This window comes from Microcebus murinus, chromosome 2 (assembly GCF_040939455.1).
Source record: "Microcebus murinus isolate Inina chromosome 2, M.murinus_Inina_mat1.0, whole genome shotgun sequence".
Taxonomy (NCBI): domain Eukaryota; kingdom Metazoa; phylum Chordata; class Mammalia; order Primates; family Cheirogaleidae; genus Microcebus; species Microcebus murinus.
In genome coordinates, this window is record NC_134105.1 from 114,419,405 (window position 1) to 114,440,596 (window position 21,192).

Below are 21,192 nucleotides of genomic sequence, written 5' to 3' on the forward strand. Positions count from 1 at the left end.
CTTATTTATTTTTTAGTGCATACTCCTATGCCTAATTTTTTTGTTTTGTTTGTTTTTGAGACAAAGTCTCACTTTATTGCCCTGGCTAGTGTGCAGTGGCATCACTATAGCTCACTGCTTCCTCAAACTCCTGATGCAATTGATCCTTCTCCCGAGCAGATGGGAGTAGCTGGGACTGCAGGCATGTGCCACCATGCCCACCAATTTTTCTGTTTTTTGTAGAGATAGGGTGTCAGTCTTTTTCAGGCTGGTCTCAAACTCCTGACCTCAAGCAGTCCTCTCACCTCAGTCTCCCATAGTGCTAAGATTACAGGTGTTAGCCACATGCTCAGCCCTAGAATTTTTATCTTAAGTGGATATTAAATTTATTTAAGGATTTTTACACATCCTTTGAGGTGACTATAAGATTTTTTCCTTTAATGAATTTGGTCAGTTTTATTAACTGATTTTTTTTAAACCCCAAACCAACCTTATATTTCTGGAATAAATCCACATTAGTCATAATGGATTTTATCTTACTGGATTAGGTTTGCTATTACTATTTAGGATTTTTTCCATATATGTTTATGAATGAAACTGGCATGTCTTTTTTTCCTTTCTAATACTTATCTTTGTGAGGTTATGAAACCAAAGTTATACTGTCCTCATAAAATTAGTTAGGAAGTGTTCCCTGGTTTTGTTGTTGTTCTCTAGAAAAATTTGTGAAAGATTGTAATTATTTCTTCCTTGAATTTTTGGAAGCACTATTGGGAAAATTTGTTAGGATTTTGTATTCTTTTTAAAAAAATTTCAGTAGATTTAGGGGACAAGTATTTTTTGTTACACAGATGAATTGTATAATGCTGAAGTTGCAGCTTTTAGTGTACCCATCACCAGAATAGTGTACATGATATCTGATAGGTAGATTTTTATCCTTCATTCCACTCTTATCCCCTCCTTTCTTAGTGTTCAATGTCCATTACACCATTTTATGACCATATATACCCCTCATTTAGCTCCCACTTATTAGTGACAACATGTGGTATTTGTTTTTCCATTACTGAGTTACTTCACTTAGAATAATGGTCTCTAGTTCAAGTTGTTGCAAAAGATATTATTTCTTTCTTTTTTATGGTTGAGTAGTACTCCATGGGATGGGAGAGAGTGTGTGTGTGTGTGTGTGTGTGTGTGTGTGTGTGTGTGTGTGTGTGTGTGTACCATATTTTCTTTATCCACTCATTAGTTGATGGGCACTTAGGTTGATTCCATATCTTTGCCATTGTGAATTACGCTGCAATAAACATTTGGGTGCAGGTGTCTTTTTTTTTATAAAATTACTTCTTTCCCTTTGGGTAGATACCCAGTAGTGGGATTGCTGGATGGAATGGTAGGTCCACTTTTAGCTCTCTGAGGAATCTCCATACTGTTTTTGATAGAGGCTGTACTAGTTTACATTCCCACGAACAGTGTATAAGCATTTCCTTTTCACTGTCTCGCATCAACATCTATTGTTTTTTGACTTTTTAATAGTGGCCATTCTGACGGGTAAGGTGGTATCTCATTGTGGTTTTAATTTGTAATTTCCCTGATGGTTAGTGATGTTGAGCATATTTTCATGTTCATTGGCCATTTATTTATCTTTTTTGGAAAAATATGTTCATATCTTTCACCCATTTTTTGAGGTGATTATTTGTTACTTTTTCATGCTGATTTATTTGAGTTCTTTATAGATTCTGGATATTACTCCTTTGTCAGATGTGTAGTTTGTGAATATTTTCTCTTCTGTAGGTTGTCTGTTGATTTTTTTCTTTGCTATGCAGAAACTTTTTAGTTTAATTAATACCCAACTATTTATTTTTGTTGTTGCTGTATTTACTTTTGGGGAACTTAGTCAGAAATTTTTGTTCAGAAGAGTTTTTACTACATTTTATTCTAGAATTTTTATGGTTTCAGGTCTTACATTTGAGTCTTTAATTCATCTTGAGTTAATTTTTGTATATAGTGAGAGATAGGGATCAAGTTTCATTCTTCTGCATGTGGCTGCCCAGTTTTCCCATCACCATTTATTGAATGGGGTATCCTTTCCCCGGTGTATGTTTTTGTCTGTTTTGTTAAAAATCAGCTGGTTGTAGCTATTATCTTTTTGGGAAGATTTTTTTACCTGATAATTAAGTTTCCTTAAATGCTATGGGACTTTGGATTTTCTATTTCACCTTGAATCAGTCTTGATAAATTATATTTTTCTGAGAGTTATCCATTTCTAAATTTAAGTTTATTGACATGAAATGGTTCATAGTATCCTCTTAATTTTTTTATCAGCAGCATTTTTGGATTATGCCTTTTTTTGTTATGCTTTCTTACTTCTTTTATTTTCTTAATCTATCTTACCAGAAGTTTGTAAGTGCTGTGATTCTTTGGAAAAATCTGAGCTGGTGTTTCTGTTGTGTGTGAGTTTTTTCTGTTTTGTTAATTATTGATCTTACCTTTATTATTACTTTTCCTCTATTTTCTTTGGATTAATTTCTTCCTCAGTGCTCTGATCCATTTAACAATATTAAACTGCCCTATCCTTGTAGCTTTCTTTCCCCTGGGTCTTGCAACACATTAGTCTGGAGGGTTTTTCCCTATTTTTCCAAATGTTCCTACTGTTTCTCTTGTCTTTACATCTCCTAATGTAGGTGCTCCCTTGTCTTCAACCTGCTTTTCTCTACATCCATTCTTAATTAATAGGCATTTTGCTCTCCTAATTTCAACTGTCACTTTTCTGTGAGTTAGTAGACAGAATCAAGGGACCCAGTCCTTGTAACTTGGCTCTTCACTAACTATCTATGACATCTTGAACAATTCACTTAAGATTCCTTGGAGCTTTGGATACAAGATCCTCATCTTTGGTTTAGCTCAGTGATACTACTATTCCAGTGACAACCTTATGCAACCTTTAGCTCTAGCCTCTGTTCTAAATGCTTTGTGAACCACTTTTTGTTTTTAAGATATTTTGTCAGGATTTCTCAAACTGTGTATCTTATATTAATCTTTTTACTCGATTCACCTGCCCCAATGTGTTAATTCCCTCTGTTCCTTATTTTGGTGCATCTGTTCTCTCAGGCACTAAAATCAAATTTTATTTGCTTTTGGCTCCCAATATCTCTGTCTCCTAATACCCATCTCATACTTAATTCTAATTGGGGTAGATGTGTGTATCCGTTCTCCTCTCCTTTCTTTTTAGCCCAGTTTAAGTCTTTTATATTTTACAAGAATAATTTCTGTGTAATGCCTACTAACTTCTACCCTTCATCTTCTAATGGAGCCTCAATCACCTTATTAAAAGAAGTTAGCTGTCTTTGCATCTTAAATCTCTTTGTGTTTTTGTCTAAGAGTGTTCTTTTTTACGTTACTGTTGTTGAATACTGTTTTATATTCTTTTACAAGATGGTTAGTCAGGTGGAAACACAAGAGGCAACACAGAGAACCTTATGAAAACAAAGTTTGTTATACTCACAAGTCCTAGAAATAGGAGGCATGCCACACAGGACCACATGGGGAAGATACCACGGTGGTCAGGAGGCAGAAGATAAGAGGGAAGAGAGAGTATAGGCCACTCTCTTTATTGGGGTTTCTGTGGGAAAGGCAAGGAAGGGCAAGGTAAACAATTTAGGATTGGCTAGTTTGAGTAATTTTGGAGGGCTTTGGGCTTTCAGGGTGGTCTCTAGTTGCCTGGTACCTGGCATTGGGATGATTAAGGCAGAAGAACATTGCATCCAAAGTCTGATTGAAGAGGTATGGCTCTGGATTAGTTAATTGCATGTTAAAGACATACTCCTGGCTGGGGCCCTTGCTATCTCTAAGAATGGAGTAGGCCTGGAAGGGGCAGTCTCTCCCCAGCCAGAAAGATTTTGTAAGATGTCAAAATGTAAAAAATTTAAAAGTATTTACAGTACAAACACCATACCTTCGTTACATGGGTAATGATTTCCTGCAACTAATGACAAAATACACAATGTTAAAATAGTGAAACTTCTATGTGTGGTTTATGGGAGTGATTTTAAATTTAATTTATTTAAATTTTACTTTCATGCTAGTTTCAAATTACTTGGCACACACGCATGCACTCTTTTAATTTTATTAATTGTATATGTCTAGGTAGTTGTATAGTTTGCTGTTTGTAGAAGACTTTAGGAAAAAATATAAAAAACAATCTCTATGAGTTTTTATTTATTTATTTATTTTTTATTTCAGCATATTATAGGGGTACAAATGTTAAGGTTACATATATTGCCCATGCCTCCCCCATAAGTTTTTAAGGAAGTGAAATATTTATACGTCTTTTGTAATTGTCTCAAGGAAACAAATAGACCTTTTGGGTCATGTGATATACCAAATTATTCTCACTTAAATGATATATTTGCCAGAAATTAGGATATATAATAGCAGAAGTTAGCACTGTCTTAGAAATACTGCTTTAAGATTCTAACTTATACTCTCCTAACTGGTCTGCTCTTGATGTGTGCACACATAGGTGTAAGGATAGGGTGCTCAAGTGGTAGGAAACAGAAGTGTGGGACCATATCCATGGGTCTAAGATGATTCTTACATGTTGCTGTGGTCAGTCATATTTTATTCAGTACAAAGTATTCTGGCTTTTCCTAAATAATAACTGGATGTAGTAATTCAGAAACAATGTATTATATCCCTTAGAAAATATTTCTGGGTATTAGGGTGGCATATCATTGTATAAATTAATTGTATTCCAACATCAAATCCCAGCATAAGTGGTAAAAAAGCACTGGCACAACATTTAAAAAATACAGGCCGGGCGCTGTGGCTCACGCCTGTAATCCTAGCTCTTGGGAGGCCGAGGCGGGCGGGATTGCTCAAGGTCGGGAGTTCAAAACCAGCCTGAGCAAGAGCAAGACCCCGTCTCTACTATAAACAGAAAGAAATTAATTGGCCAACTGATATATATATAAAAAAAAAATTAGCCGGGCATGGTGGCACATGCCTGTAGTCCCAGCTACTCGGGAGGCTGAGGCAGAAGGATCGCTTGAGCCCAGGAGTTTGAGGTTGCTGTGAGCTAGGCTGACGCCACGGCACTCACTCTAGCCTGGACAACAAAAGTGAGACTCTGTCTCAAAAAAAAAAAAAAATACATAGCAGAGCCCTTGCTAATGAGATGTGTGCAACAGTGTATACTTTGGGATTAAAGAAATTAGTACAACTGTTTTGTTTTCCGTATGCTTTGTAAAGGGTTACTTTTGCTATCAGGTTATTATTTATTAAAACATTTAAGTTAATAGTAATTCCTTCTTGTTCTTGGCAAAGTCACTAGTCAATTTCCTCTGTGTTGGAGCTAAATATCGAGTAGTGTGAGAATTTAGAAGAGAGCCGAGGCATCTCTTTGGAACTCTCTCTCTACCATTCTTTACAAGAGTGGTAGTGATCTCTTTGGTAAAGCCATCTTAAGTTTTCTGACAATCTCTACCACAGTTGCTCCAGTCACTGTGTTCACATCTGAATTCTCTCACATCTTTGATTGTAATTTATTATGTTTTGTTTCTGTTTCTTAAGATTTGTCAGTGTTCATGTATTCCTCCTGCAGTCCTGCTTTTAGAAACCATTTTACTATATTTCCTTAGTTTGAATTTCTTCTCTTCCTAGGAAGTTTACTTAGCAAAGTACTGATATGCTGATACAAAATAGGTGTCTTGTGAATGTTGGTAACGTTTGACTTTCTTTCTTTTAATAGTTATAATTATTTTGCTTGCTTTCTAGGCACACAAACCAATGGCCTGGACTTTCAGAAGCAGCCTGTGCCTGTCGGAGGAGCAATCTCAACAGCCCAGGCCCAAGCTTTCCTTGGACATCTCCATCAGGTAAAATGTTTTGCTTAACCATAAGTGAGAGTAAAACATGGAGGCATAAAATGCTAGGACCTGGAGAAGTTATTTCAGAATGCGGGACTTTTAAAATTATTTAAAGGCTAGTGTTAATCACATCTAATTGTATCATTCCAAATGGTTAGTGTGGATTCCTATAGTTCAGTTGACTATATAGCATTGACCACCACAGCTGTGTGGAGAAAAGAATTCCTTGTTAGAAATGGAATGTGTATAACAACTGAGTTACTGTTTTTATCAGCGTAAGTCTGTGGTGGCTAACTGAAGGTAGTAATTATCAGAGTCATCCAAATTGATGGAGCCACCATTGCCTGAAACCTGCAGTGTTAAGACTCTGACCTCAAAGCTGTTATCTCTCCTTTAAAACAGTTCCAGACCATTTTAATTTTTATCAACTACTGAGCCTTTTGCTTGACTGCGAGAACCCCCTTTTGTTTGGGGTTCGAAAAGGTCTGCTTCAACTCTATTACCCTAATATGACATGATTTTTTTTCCTGAGTCTAAAACACACAAGGGATTCTATTCGTCCATGTTTTAACTATAATGTAGAGAAGGGGAAAGGGAATAAAAAAACAAACATTGGCTACCCAGTAGTTTTACTATATGGGAGCTGGTTGAAAATGGAAAACAAACAGTGAAAACAGTTGGGAAATGGATTATCAGAGTGTCTCAACCTCTTGGATTATGTTTACAATTATGTATTAGAGCAATACTTTGCACATCTTGGTAGTCTCTACCTCAGTTAAAACCTAGAACTAATTCAACACTTAAAACATGTTGGTAGTAGCAATGCTAGCAGTGGTGCATAAGGGTAGTAGTGGTGGTGGTGGTGGTGGTGGTGGTGGTGGTGGTGATTCAGTGAAAAATCCATGTGAACATAAAAACTTTCAGGTTACATATTAACCTATTAAGTTATCGGGAACTGAAATATAGATCTTACTGGCTCAAGTCTTTTCATCAAAATATGTCATCAGTGTACCTGAACTATAAAAGAAGCTCCTTTACTTGAAAACAGGTGAAATTCTAGAAAGGTATTTTACAGCTCTGTTTGTTCATAAACTCAAATGAATATCTTGTAGACAGCAATTAGCATCTTCTGTTATGAGTGAAGCCTAGCTGACACTTTTGCTCAGGCACATAGTTTTGTTTATATCTTTGAAATAGAGAAACCTCTCCATACAACTTCTAGATAAAATATTAAGATTAATTAATATCTAAAATGAATTTAAGAATATATTCTAAATATATTTTAGAAAAACAAAAATGTTTTCTTATTGATTTTCTTCTAAGAACATAGTCAAGCCTCCAACAAGGTTTCCAGTTTCCTAAGAGGAATAGGATTTTTGATGAAGTTTAGTCAATTATGTGGCACCTTTATGTAAGCATCTTTATCTGGCTTAAATATGTGGTGGTCCACATGTATAAAAAAAATTCCTGGAGATGCATAGATGATGCAGTCTTCTCCCCATTAGGTCTAAATTCCAAGATGATTGCAACTCTTGCACCAGTTCCAAGGCTTCCAGATCTAGCCACTGATTACCAAAATCATAGATCCTTCAGTACCACCCAAACCAAAGGACTTCAAACCAAAGAATTTCATTTGAAACTTTGACAATATTGAATTCCCTATCAAAGCACAACTCCCTGCATACTTGTTCACCATCAGATTAGATACATAATTAACATACAGTGTGACACTTACCTGCCATCAAGGTTAGCACTCTGAACCTACCCTTACCATAATTACAATATACATATACAAAATCAGTTACTTTAGATCTGTTACCACATTAAGATCTGTTACCATATTTAGATCTGAAACTACATAAGTTTCATGAAGATGGGAACCTTTTCTTGCTTACCTGTGTCCCCAGCATTTACCAAAGAGCCCCAGATATAAGTGTTCAGTAATAATAGATTAATGAATTGTAAAGTGTATGGGAATACACAGGAAGAAATGATTAGCTCAACCTGTACAATTTAAGACATACAGATGAAGATTTTTGAGCTGAGTCTTGAAAGATATTGGAAACTAGCTAAATAGAGTGGCAAAGGGATACTCTCATTTTTTTTATTTCTAACTTTCTACTCTGAAAACTTTGAAATCTACAAAAGAGTTACAACAATAGGACAGTGTTCATCTGAAAGCCCTTCACTTGGAGTCAAAAATTATTACTAGTTTACTATATTTGCTTTATCTCTGTGTATGTGTTTATGAATGGTGTATGTGTATACATACAAAATTTTTGTTTTGCTAAATTAAGAGTGTCACATACCTTATAACCATTTACTTCTAAATAGTTCAGCATGTTTTTCCTAAAAATAACATTTTCATATAAAACTACAGTACCAACTTCACATTCTAGAAATCCAGCCTTGATACAATATTATTTTGTAATGTACGATCCATACTTAAATATTTCCTGTCCACAATCTGATCCATACTTTGCATTTAGTTGTCATGTCTGTTTAGTCTTTTTTTTTTTTTGGAGACAGAGTCTTGCTTTGTTGCCCAGGCTAGAGTGAGTGCCATGGTGTCAGCCTAGCTCACAGCAACCTCAAACTCCTGGCCTCAAGCAGTCCTGCTGCCTCAGCCTCCCAAGTAGCTGGGACTACAGGCGTGTACCACCATGCCCAGCTAATTTTTTTCTATATATATTAGTTGGCCAATTAATTTCTTTCTATTTATAGTAGAGATGGGGTCTCGCTCTTGTTCAGGCTGGTTTCAAACTCCTGACCTCTACCAATCCACCCACCTCAGCCTCCCAGGGTACTAGGATTATAGGCGTGAGCCACCGCACCCCGCCTGTTTAGTCTTCTTTAATCTAGAACTATTTCTCAGCCTCTTTGTCTTTCATGATATTGATGCTTTTGAAGCATAGAAGCCAGTGGTTTTATAGAATGCCTGTCATTTTGGGTTGGATTGTTGCCTCATGATTGGATTCAAGTTATGTGTTGTTGAAAGAAATACAGCAGAAGTGATGTTAAGTCCCTCTCAGTGGATTATATCACAAGACATAGGATATTGCCTTGTCCCATTATGTGATATTAAGTTTGACCATTTGATTAAGGTAATGTTCATCAGATTTGTCCATTATAAAGATATCTTTTTTCCTCCTTGTAATTAATAGTCTGTGAGGCACTACTTTAAAGACTATGCAAATACACTGTTCTTCAACCATGGTTTTATCCAGGAACATAATCGTTTAAATTAAGTCACATAAAAACTTTATCTCCTTCAAATCTTTGTACCTGAAACTCGATTTCTTTCGGCTCTTTGGCAAATGACTTCTTAGCCCTTAGGTCTTACCCCTTCCGATAGGCCTGTCTTGGTTACACCATATCTAAAATGTGTTCTTCATTAATGTCTGAGTTTTGTTTTTTGTTTGTTTTTGAAGGTTATCTGCTGGCAGGATTATCCTTCTTCCCTCCCCTCCCCTCCCCTCCCCTCCCCTCCCCTCCCCTCCCCTCCCCTCCCCTCCCTCCACTCCTTTTCTCTTTTCTTTCTTTTCTTCTCACTCTGTTGATGTAGCTAGAGTGCAGCAGTGTCATCGTAGCTCATCATAGCTCGCTGCCACCTCAAACTCCTGGGCTCAAGCCTCCCGAGTAGCTGGGACCACAGGTGTGCACCACCATACCTGGCTAATTTTTTCCAGTTTTAATAGAGACGGGGTCTCACTCTTGCTCAGGCTGGTCTCTGAACTCCTAACCTCAAGCAGTCTTCCTGCCTCAGCCTCCCAGAGTGCTAGGCGTGAGCCACCACACCAAGCCCCAACACTTATATTTAAATGCAGGACATCTTGATGCTATGCGATATATCTAAAATGGAACTTCTTCTCTTCTCTCTCCCTGTTAATGACACTACCATTTTCTGGTCTTCCAGATTTTGAATCCTAGACTAATTCATGACTCTTTCTTCATCTATATCTAATCAGTTGCCAGGATCCTTAGGTAGTACCTTGTAACGCCTTTCATATTTCCTACTTTTTATTCCCACTGCCACCATTCTAGTTTAGGCTTCTGTTTATTCTAGCATAGTTTATGTTCTCTTTCTCCCTTCTGAGTCTTTCCTTGTTTTCAGGACATTGACCTTTTTAAAGAATATATACCAGTTATTTTGTAGTGTTTTTTAATTTGAGTTTGATGCTCAATCATAATTGGATTCAAGTTCTAACAACATAAGCAATGCGATTATCTATTCATCTCAGTGCATTATACCAGAAGGTGTATGTCTCATTCCTGGACACTCTGTCTTGGTCATTTTATCACTTGTCTGCCAGATTTCTCCACTATAAAATTGCTATTTTGCCCTTTAATTAATAAGTATCTGTGGAGAGAGAGATGAGACTATGTAAATATCCTGTTATTCCTCAAATTTCACCCGCCATCCATTGATGACTCTTGCTTGAATAAGTTATTATCATAGTTGCCAAATGATGGTTTTCTAATTCCGTGTATATCTTTATTTTAACATAACCATAATTTGAACTTTCTGAATGTATGAAATATGAGTACTGAATATTATGACAAACTTTCATGTGTGATTTATACCAGCGGTTTCCAACCTTTTGGGCACCAGGTACCAGTTTCATGGAAAACAATTTTTCCACAGATGGTGGGGGATGATTTTGGGATGATTCAAGCTCCTTACATTTATTGTGCAGTCAAACCTCCCTGCTAATGATAATCTGTGTTTGCAGCTGCTCCCAGTGCTAGCATTACCACCTCAGCTCCACCTCAGATCATCAGGCGTTAGATTCTCATAAGGAGGGCACAACCGAGATCCCTCGCATGCGCAGTTTATGGTAGGGTTCATGCTCCTTTGAAAATCTGCTGTAGCTGATCAGACAGGAGGTGGAGCTTATGTGGTAATGGGAGCAATGGAGGGAGAGGCTGTAAATACAGATAAAGCTTCGCCTGCTCACCTGCAGCTCACCTCCTGCTGTGTGCCCTGGTTCCTTACTAGCCACAGACCTATACCAGGTCCAGGGCCTGGGGATTGGGGACCACAGGTTTATATTAGGGGTCCCCAACCTATAGTGAGTTGTATAATTATTTCATTATATATTATAACAATAATAATAATAGAAATAAAGTGCATAGTAAATGTAATGCACTTGAATCATCCCAAAACCAACTCCCCCGCTGGCCCTGGTCCATGGAAAAAGTGTCTTCCATGAAAACAGTCCCTGGTGCCAAAAAGGTTGGGCATGGCTGGTTTATATGACAGATTCTTTATTTTAGCTAGGAGTTTTAAGTTACAACTATCAGTGTTTTAAGGACTTGGCTGTAGGTATGTATATATGTAAGATTTCCACTCTAGTATATAAATAGAAATTCTGAAATTAGAATGAGTAGATAGTTCTAGATTGTTTATAATGATAAAAATAATGTATGTAGGTACCTTGTTCTTACATGTTAACACAGTGTGGAAGATGAATTAAATTTTTCGAATTTAAGCATCCTGTGAGTATAAACAGAATGTTATAAAAGGAACATCCCATAAAAGTGGCATGCCTGATAATGCTTATTTAGTATGGGAAAACATCTTCAGAAAAGATAACATCATTTTCCACTGGGGTCAGCAGGGGATGGGGATGGGTTTTGGAGGAACGAAGCTTGTCCATAGGGTTTTAAGCCCCTAAGCAAACTCCTTGTATTCTCAGTTCTAGCTCAGTGACATACACTTAGTAGAGACTCTTGAAATATTTGTTGGTGACAACCTCTAGTGATGAATGTCAACAATATTAGACTAGAACTTCCCCTGATTACTTTACTTATAGGTCCAGCTCGCTGGAACAAGTTTACAGGCCGCTGCTCAGTCTTTAAATGTACAGGTAAGTTGGGACATGGGATTATGGGGGAATTTTCTCTTTATTTTTTCCATGCTTTTCTGTTGTCTGTAATGAGCATATAGTTTTGTAATAGGAAGTACTTAAAAGTATTACCTTTTTGAAATTACTGAATATCATAAAGATCCAAATAATGATAATTATTGCCATGAACCAAACATGGACAGGAAAAGTCCCCTTTCAGAGTTGTACATGTAAATTTAGTAAACAAAGTTACTAAGTTATACAGCTAAAATTCATACCTAACTAAACACAAAGACTTGAATTTCCTTTTGTTTCCAAAGGTTTTTTTATTTATCATTGATGTCTTAGAGAGGCATTATAGTACAGAGGAAAGAACACTGCACTGAGAGACACAAGGGTCTTAGGTTTGAATTCTCATTCTGCCCCTCAGTAGCTGTGTGACCTTTTGCAGGTTACTTAACCTCCTGCGGTTTGTCTTCTCTGCATTTAAGTGAGGACATTTATGAGATTGCTAGAGTTCCTCTCTGCTCTAAAATGTTATACTTATAAGAATTGTAATTAAACCTGTTTATAGATCTTGGTGGGCAGATAGTCAGAATCTTAAAACAAAACTTAAATCTGGCAACTTTGCTTCTATGAACCAGATGGCAAAGCATGCAAAGTTCAAATATTAGGTATTACTCCATAACATTTCAGTCAACCTGCTGCTTCCTTTCATTATGGTGTTCAGGTAACTAACAGTCAAGAGGGAAAAACAGTATTCCGGAAGATTGATTTCAGTCTTGCTAATGACTAAAGACCTTGGGTTGAGCATTTTATGAAACTCAGTGGAATATGGACCTAGTAACACATAGGAGCAAGGAGAGAAAAGAAAAGGAGATATATGACCTTCCTTTCTGAGGGAGAGGAGGCAGAAAATTGCTTTGGTTGCCATGGTAAACTTTCATCCCTTAGAGAGATGTTGGCAAACAGGCTGTATCTCCAGTGCAGAATGTTTACAGTCCTGCACTGTAATTATCTCTCAATGACTGGCAGAATTAATCAGAGCTTTTATGTTAATTAGCCTTGCTGCAGTCCCCAAAACAGGTGGTGGGAAATATGCAAATCTATGCAGAATTTTAATGCTCTGCATAACCAGTTTTAATTACCATAAAATTTTCTCTTCGTGCCCCTTTCAGGAGTGTGTTCTCTTTCTCTCTTGACTGTAGCATTTTCCCTCTAAGCTTGTATGTTACTTAATGGGAGATGCTAGATTTACCGTTCTTTAAAATATTAGATGAAAAGTTCTGTGGGTCAAATAATCATCTTTAAGATGGTATATGAAGATTCAGACTGACCACCAGGTATATGTCAAAATGTTGGTATGAAGGGTCTAGTACAGAGATGGATTAAAAATGTATTCTTCCCTTTACTCCTTATTTGGGGTTGTGAAAAATTCTGTTGATATGTGAAGGACTAATATTTTTCTTTTTAAAAATTATAATTGCAGCTTTGCTGGCATTAAAATAAAAAGTCTAAAAACTTAGTATGTAAAACTAAGATGATACAAAGATTTATAAAAAAGGAAAAGAGGGAAACAAGAAAACTTAGGACAGAAAAAGTCTTATGTATTAAATGATTCTTCAATTATGGGGTTATAAGTACAATTCTTTTAATCAACTATTTGAAATCTTTTACTTCTACCCCACCCACCTCAGTCTAAATCTAATGAAGAATCGGGGGATTCCCAGCAGCCAAGTCAGCCTTCCCAGCAGCCTTCAGTGCAGGCAGCCATTCCCCAGACCCAGCTTATGCTGGCTGGAGGACAGATAACCGGGGTAAGTTTTCACTGAGAGAATTGTAATAAACTTTCTCTGTGTCAAAACTGCCATTGGCCAATATCTTATTAGAGCTGTTCACCATAGCTGGCAGTAACATGGCTATGCCTGGCACTATTGTGTCTTCAAGGAACTTTCTATACTGTAGGCAGCTCTGAAAAAGGAATCATCTTTGTCATAAGTTCTCTGGATATCTTCTGTTACAATTGCAGATGCTCTGGATAAACTAAGTACTTTTTTAAATCCATGTTTCAAGTGTTGCTTCATCATGCAATCGAATCACTATTGTATAGTTGAGACCATTACATTGATGAAATAATGGTAGTTGTCATTTTGGCATTATGACATCACTCCAAGGTCAAAGTTAAAGAATGGATTAGTACTTACAAAAGAAAAACATTTTCTTTAAGTTACTACTATGTAATGTTCTCAAATAAACCATGGTTCATGTCCTGACTCTGCAGCTTACCCTGTGGGCTAATTACTTCATTTCCCTGTACCTCAGTTTTCCTTCTGTTAAATGGAGATACTAATAATACCTATCTCACAGTACTGTTTTAAAGATTAGAAATAATATATGTAAAGCTCAAAGAATAGTGCTTGGCATGTGGCATTCAATAAATTTATTTTCACACTTGATCTTAGCCAAAAGGCGAGAAGTGATAAATGTCATTTATTTTTATTGTTTATGAATTGATCTATGTGAATATATTAAGCTTTTAACTTTCCAGCTGCCTTTGCTCTTAGGCACCATTTAAAATATTTTTCCAATGTTGAAAATTTGTGTTTTAGGTTATCTTGGGGAGTGGTTGGGGGAATCATGAGGGAGAATTTTCAATGCACATCACATCAACCCCCAGAATTTTCTATCTTCTTCATTTCTGTTAAGTGTGTTTTGGCAGGGGAAGGGCCCCTTTAAGAACTGTTGGAAAATTGTTTACAAAAATCCCATCAGTAGAGATTAATATATGTATATATATTATAATAAATATTTAAATATATACTAAATATATACATATCTCTTTATGGGTATTGAGTTTTTGAATGGTTTGATTTCAAGTCTTATGTTTCTAATGCACAAGTTGTGTTGGACCCTTTAAGAAGGAGGGTTGTACCACTAAGGGACCGTATATGCACTTCAGAATAGTCCGTGGTTGCTTCTCAGTTGATCAGAACCTAACACCAAAAGGAAAGTAGAGCACACTTACTACTTTGAGTTAGGCGTGTTTCAAATAAGTTGCATTATGAAAGCAAGTTTAAATCTGCTCTAAATGCATTTCCTATTTTACTATTTGGGTCTTGTTTTTGGTGACTGGGGTCTACAATAAGAAGGGGCTCTTGGGAATTCCAGGTTCCTTTGGCTGGAGCTTCTATTAAACCGGGGCATTCAGATTCATTTGCATATAAAGAGAGCGGCTGTCACCACCTGTTTCCTAGAGATAATATGTTGGAAAGGGGATGTAAAGTTGCAGAGACTCAATGCTTTCAATAACAGAAAAGATTGTGTTAGGGAGGGGCCTGTAGGGAGACTTGGAAAAGAAACAAATGGAGCTCATATTCTTTAGTCATATCTTAGGACATAATGAAAATGATGGAATATGGCAGGGATTCGCGCTAATGGGAAGCAGCTGGGCCTTATCAGTTCTTCCCTTGGTCATATCCAGCATCCTTGTTCTTCATTCATCTGACTAATCACTTGCTGTTTTGCTGGGTGTAGATTTCTTTTCATATCCTGTCAGCATTGATTCTTTTTTTCTTGCTTACTAGTTAATTACTTTTTTTGCCTGAACCCTAGGGCCCTGGACAAGCTTGAATGATTATTTAAATCCAGAGCCAGGACCGCCATTTTAATTTAAATGTTGTGCTAGTAGTGATGATGTCGCTGATGAACATTTTAGCTGCATGCTAACACATGAAGTTGGGTAGCTAGGGACTTATACCACTTGAGTTACCTATTTCAAAGCAGTTAGCTTGAATGAGGGGCCCTTCTCCTTCAACCCTTCCCCATTATGTGTTCTAATTTTGTTTAGCTGACTTTGACGCCCGCCCAGCAGCAGTTACTGCTACAGCAGGCACAGGCACAGGCGCAGCTGCTGGCTGCTGCGGTGCAGCAACATTCCGCCAGCCAGCAGCACAGCGCTGCTGGGGCCACCATCTCAGCCTCCGCCGCCACGCCCATGACGCAGATCCCCCTGTCTCAGCCCATACAGATCGCACAGGTGAGTGGGCAATAGCTCGGGCAGCACGTGAGGACTACAGTGGCAGATTTTATTTAACAGTAAATTAACTTTCCAATTGTTAATACGGGCCCTTAAAGGCCTGAGGAGCTGTAAATCAGCGAGGTAAGTGGTACCCTTCCTTACCACTAAATTAGAAATTATGCATTTGTTTGCTTATTTGAGTTGATATTATAAACACATAGCTGATTATTTGAATAACTGACTGTTTATATTAAGTGACAATTCTTGAATAATTAGCTGGCATATTTCAGAAGCGGGGGATTACTGTATTTATTTTAATTAGCTAATTATAGCAGGCATGGGTTCTTTCATGTGCTCCGTAGTGAATATTGCCACCCATGTGTGAGAAAGACAGCAAGTCATCTCTTTGCTACAGAATGATTAGCATTATGCAGAACTGTATTAGAATGTTGTTTGGTTTTGATTTTTACATTTTAAGGCAAAGTATCCAGAGATAATAAAAGTTTATTTGAGAGACATAGACATTAGAGTACCAAGTAGGAAAATAAATGAAATCCTTTATCTTATGAAGAGGAAAAAGGTATAAGTAGTTATATCAGTAATCTACAGGAAGAGTTATCATGAGTCTAGTACTAGACAACTATCTTTATCCCCCCAGAAAAGACTCAAAAATGGACTTAAATTGTAGCAAGAGTTTGAACAGACATTAAAGAAGAACTAATTAAATGTCAGACTAATTTTTATTATTGTTATATACAGTATTTATCATGATAATGATTTGATTTTGACCATGTTCTTCATCACCAAACAAATACTTTCAGTGCCTAAGTTTCGAGACCCTATGTTGACATTAGTCTATAATAAGATAATATACATGAAAGCACTTTGAAAATTATAATACACTAAGCCAATATAAGTGCTGTTGTTATGTTATGGAGCAGAATTTTATGTGGGTAGCTATTTTTCTTTTTTAAAAACTTGAACACTGATTTCTCAGTTGTTAGATAAGCTGGTCTCAGATTCATTAATCATTACAGGGCTTTTGACTTATTGATGGAAATTCAGTCATAAGGATCTCAATTGTTACTAAATGAGAAAAATCAAATATTTTAAAACTTTTTTCTCACTTGATTTTTAAAACCCATATTGGTTTATATATGTTACAAAACAGAACTATAACCATTTGTTCTGAGGGAATTTTAAATAACTATTAAAATTAGGCTTAGCATAAGTCATGACACAATAATATATGTCATTGCACAAAAATAGTAAGTTCTTACAGTAGCTCCAGGTTTCTTCACATACTCTGTGAAACACACCCAGAGCACACTCTTTTTGGAAATTTGAAAGAATGCTAATTATATACTCTTCTTTATTTGGATGTGACAGAAGTCATTAGCTGGAAGCCTATGATCAAGTGAGCTTTATTGTATAATCTCCAATCCAATCCATGTTTTAATTCTGATTTTTCAGGATCTTCAACAGCTGCAGCAGCTTCAACAGCAGAATCTCAATCTGCAACAGTTTGTGTTGGTGCACCCAACTACCAACCTGCAGCCAGCACAGTTTATCATCTCACAGACGCCCCAGGGCCAACAGGGTAAGCTCCTGTTAGAGCTTATTAGTTTTGCACAAAGGCTGTCCACATAATGTTGACGTGCACATTGACTGCTGTCATTTTGACTCTGAAACTGTCCATTACAACAATATTTTTATTACATTTTATCTGATTTTAAACTGTCAGTAGTCATGTTAAGAAAAAAAAATTTTTTTGGCATGTATACCACATTATTGAAGGTTGCCCTGAACTGCCATTCATGTTTTTAATCACTAAGGAGGAGCCAAAAGTTTGGCTAAAACTCTGAGTGAAATTATTCAGCATGCTGAGCATAAATTGGATAAATTGCTTCTAGTGTTTTGACAGTTTTTCACAGGAATGTATTTGAAGAATATGGACTGAGAGTTATAAGTGTATGCTTCTAACAATTGTTTGTTATCTTTTAAAGTTTGAGAAAGAGAGAATGTTATGTTAGAAACTATAAATTTTGTGAGTTATAAAAAACATTTTTAAGGTCTTTGAGTGATAAATATTGTATCATTTCAGTATCAAACAATAAAATTCAGTCATGTTTGTAAGGTTGGTTAATGTGATCAGTGTAGAGTATCAGGATATCAAGGCTTAAACACAAGGAAATATTAGCGCATCTCTACCAATCCTTCATTATTTCTGGGGTAGTTGTTTTTGCCTTTGTTCTTCTTGATCATTCATCCCGAAATCTTTTGTCATATAAATACTTATTCGAGCATATATTCAAGATTAAAAGATGAGTACGTCAGTTTTTTCTTTCAGAGGGCTTACAATCTAGTGACAAGGAAATAGACCTATTACACATGTTAGACTTGATATTCACAGAACACTGTGGGAGCCAAGCTGAGACCCCTTGTACCTTTGTGATCACAATGAATTTGGGAGAATGCCTTTATAGACTTATAAAGGAGAGAATGTCAGTTGTAGAAAATGAATAGCATTTGAAAAGCTCAGAAACACAGAAGAAAAATCAATAAGCCATGTTTGAGAACTATAAGTAATGCCTTAGACACTACATTTTAAGTTGTATATGTGGGTAATAGTGAACTTTCAGGCCAGAAAGATTAACAGAGACCAAATCAGTAAAGAACCTCACATTAAGTTTCTAGAAGTTTGGCCTTAAATCCTATAGCTTAGTCGTTCCCAAGGTTTGATTATTTGTCACTTGGGAAATTAGGAAAGAAACTTCCTGAGCCTCACCCCAGAATTTTAACGAGCACTTTAGAGATTCTAATATAAATAGCCCAATACCTTCCCGTAAGTCTTCTGTAGGCTATATGAAATCACAGAAGGTTTAAGCAGAAAAGTGACGTTTCCAGGTTTGTTTTAAGAAAGCTCATGCTGAAACTTGGGGAGGAAAAATTAGAATGAATAGGAATAGAGAGAGTAATACTGGTTAGGAGAATATTGTAACAGTCCTATTGAGGATTGGGGCTGAACTATGATTGTGGGGATAGGAAAGACAAGATGATTTGCTAAATAAATAGGTGGATGGACAGGACCTGGTCGCCAATTGTATTTGATTAATGATAGGGAAGAGATATCTAGGTATTTCCTGGGTTTTTAGGCAACTGTGAGGGTTGACGGGGTCATATGGAGAAAATGTATGTGTAGTATTAAAAGTGCTGTGGAAAAACCAGCCCTTTAGGTACGGGAGGAATAAGATGAAGATGAAGATGAAGATACTGGCTGGGTGTAGTGGCTCACGTCTGTAATCCCAGTACTTTGAGAGGCTGAGGCAGGAGTATATCTTGAGGCCAGGGGTTTGAGAGCAACCTGGACAACATAGCAAGACCCCATCTCTACAAAAAATTTAAAAATTAGTGGGGTGTGGCGCACACCTGTAGTCCCAGCTACTAGAGAGGCTGAGCCCAGGAGTTCGAGGTTGCAATGGGCTATGATGGCACCACTGCACTCCAGCCTGGGTGACAGAGCAAGACCCTGTTTCAAAAAAAAAAAAGAGGAGGAGAAGATACTCTGATTTCAGATGTAAAAAATTAGTGGAGAGTGGTAATCACAATAGAAGAGAATTCTAAGAGGGAAGGAGAAAGTTACCTAGATCATAGAGACTTAAGGTCAAGACTGAAGTGTATATATTAGATTTGCTTATCTTCAGGGTGATAGATGGCACCAAAAAAAAAAAAACAAAACCAGATTTGGTAATTGTTAAAAGCCTTACAATTGAATGAGATTGCCTTCATTTATTTGTGTCAAAGACAAGGGCATTGTCTTTCCTTTTTCAAATCTGGGACCTCATTTAAAAGAGTAAAGCCCAAAATAATTGGAATACCTACTAATTATTCATTCTGATTTTTTGGTAGTTGCAAAGGTATTTGTATGTTCTTAAGGCCTCCCAACCTCCACAGACGTTTATAGGAAACAGACGCTATTAGGAAAATAGCACAAAGTATATAATACTGTTTGGCTTTAGAGCCAGTGACCTTGGACAATTCACCTGACCTTTCTGAGTTTCGTATCTTTCTCTTCTCATCTTCCCCTTCACTTACATGAGTGAATTACACAAAATGTTTTATTAACAAGAAGATCATTCATTGTAATGTGTTAGTTAAGAGGAAACTACTCTCTGAATTTTGGCTCTGCCACTTTTTGTTTGTGTCTTTTGGAAAGTTAACTTTCTGTGCCTCAGTTTCCTTGTCTGTAATATGAGGATACTTTTAGTATTTACCTCAAAGAGTTGTAAAGATTCATTGAGTAAATACATGTTAAAGGTGCCTCATACATAGTAACTTCTCTGAATCTTTTCTGCAGTTATCATTATGACATTACGATATCAGTATTATCAGTCAAGAAATGGTAGATTTAGTAGCTCAGAGAATGAAAATAGTTTGTACCTTTAATTTAAAAAAAAAAGCTTGAAAATAATCTGGAATCAGTTTGTACTGCTGCTGCTGAGTTGTAACCAATCAGTTAGTAGTATATGACCTAGATTTTATTTTCTAAGATGATTCAACAATGTAAAGGATGTGAAAAGTAGAAACACGTTTATATAAACATTTCCAGGAGTGGAATTTATTGTAATTAATATTAATAGCATCAGAGAAGCTGAAAAAATCTGAATAGCTATTCTTTTAACTAATGATGGAGGACAAAGATTTGATCTGTTGAAATTGCAATAATAAATGTTTCCAGCATGAGATTAGCCTTCAATATTGATTGCTTGAGTTCTGTTTTCCCTTGTTTTTCATTTATTAATCTAAAACTTTTGAAGTATAGTTTATATTTTTGACAGTATTGCTAAGATCATATAACTCTGTCTTCAATTTCTAGAAAGGAAAATCGAAGCCATTTTTCCAGAATTATCAGGATTATTTTTCTTTCTTTTTCTTGGGAAAACTCTTACTGATACCTGTCTGAACTTGAGTCATAATTTGTTGGAGATTTTATTTTGTCCTTTCTGCTCCCCCCATTTATTCTGAAAATAATCAAAGAAATATTCTTGTTTGAAAAAACTGTTTCTTCATTTAGTTTTTGTTGTTTGCAGGGAGGGGGATAGAAAGGGTTCCTTAAGAAAGTTTTAAACCCCTCTGGGCCCTTTTAGCATTTTCAGCTGAGCTCATTTGGGGGAAAAGACCTAAGGTTTGAATTCATTTATAAAATATGCTACTACGAACAAAAATTAGTCATTCATAATTATAACTTCTGATTGCATAGGAATCATTTGTTAAATATCTGCTTTTGTAACTTACTTAAAAACTAACTTTTCATTGTTAAACTTTAAAGAAACTCTTGTGTTGAAATAGCCTATGCTTAATGAGACCTCATTTCTGACCTTTGTGCTCTCTTCTGTTTCATTTTTTATTGTTATTTTGGAATATTCTTTAGTCTTTAGCTTTTTCAAAATAATTTTATTTAATTAGTTTTAACCATTGACATAAA

At 36.4% G+C, this 21,192-nt stretch overlaps 1 protein-coding gene across 4 annotated transcripts in view; it reads left to right on the forward strand.

Moving 5' to 3' along the window:
- The window catches only part of POU2F1 (POU class 2 homeobox 1), a 164,690-nt gene that overhangs the window by 110,885 nt on the left and 32,613 nt on the right, over window positions 1–21,192 (forward strand). For 2 of the 4 annotated variants that reach the window (XM_012783849.2, XM_076000356.1), the window contains exons 3-7: window positions 5,749–5,849; window positions 11,657–11,710; window positions 13,387–13,506; window positions 15,537–15,725; window positions 17,181–17,307. In XM_012783849.2, the coding sequence (XP_012639303.1) occupies window positions 5,749–5,849; window positions 11,657–11,710; window positions 13,387–13,506; window positions 15,537–15,725; window positions 17,181–17,307 (591 nt within the window). The remainder of the gene's footprint in view (window positions 1–5,748; window positions 5,850–11,656; window positions 11,711–13,386; window positions 13,507–15,536; window positions 15,726–17,180; window positions 17,308–21,192) is intronic. The other 2 variants (XM_076000357.1, XM_076000358.1) reach the window with 2 other exon arrangements.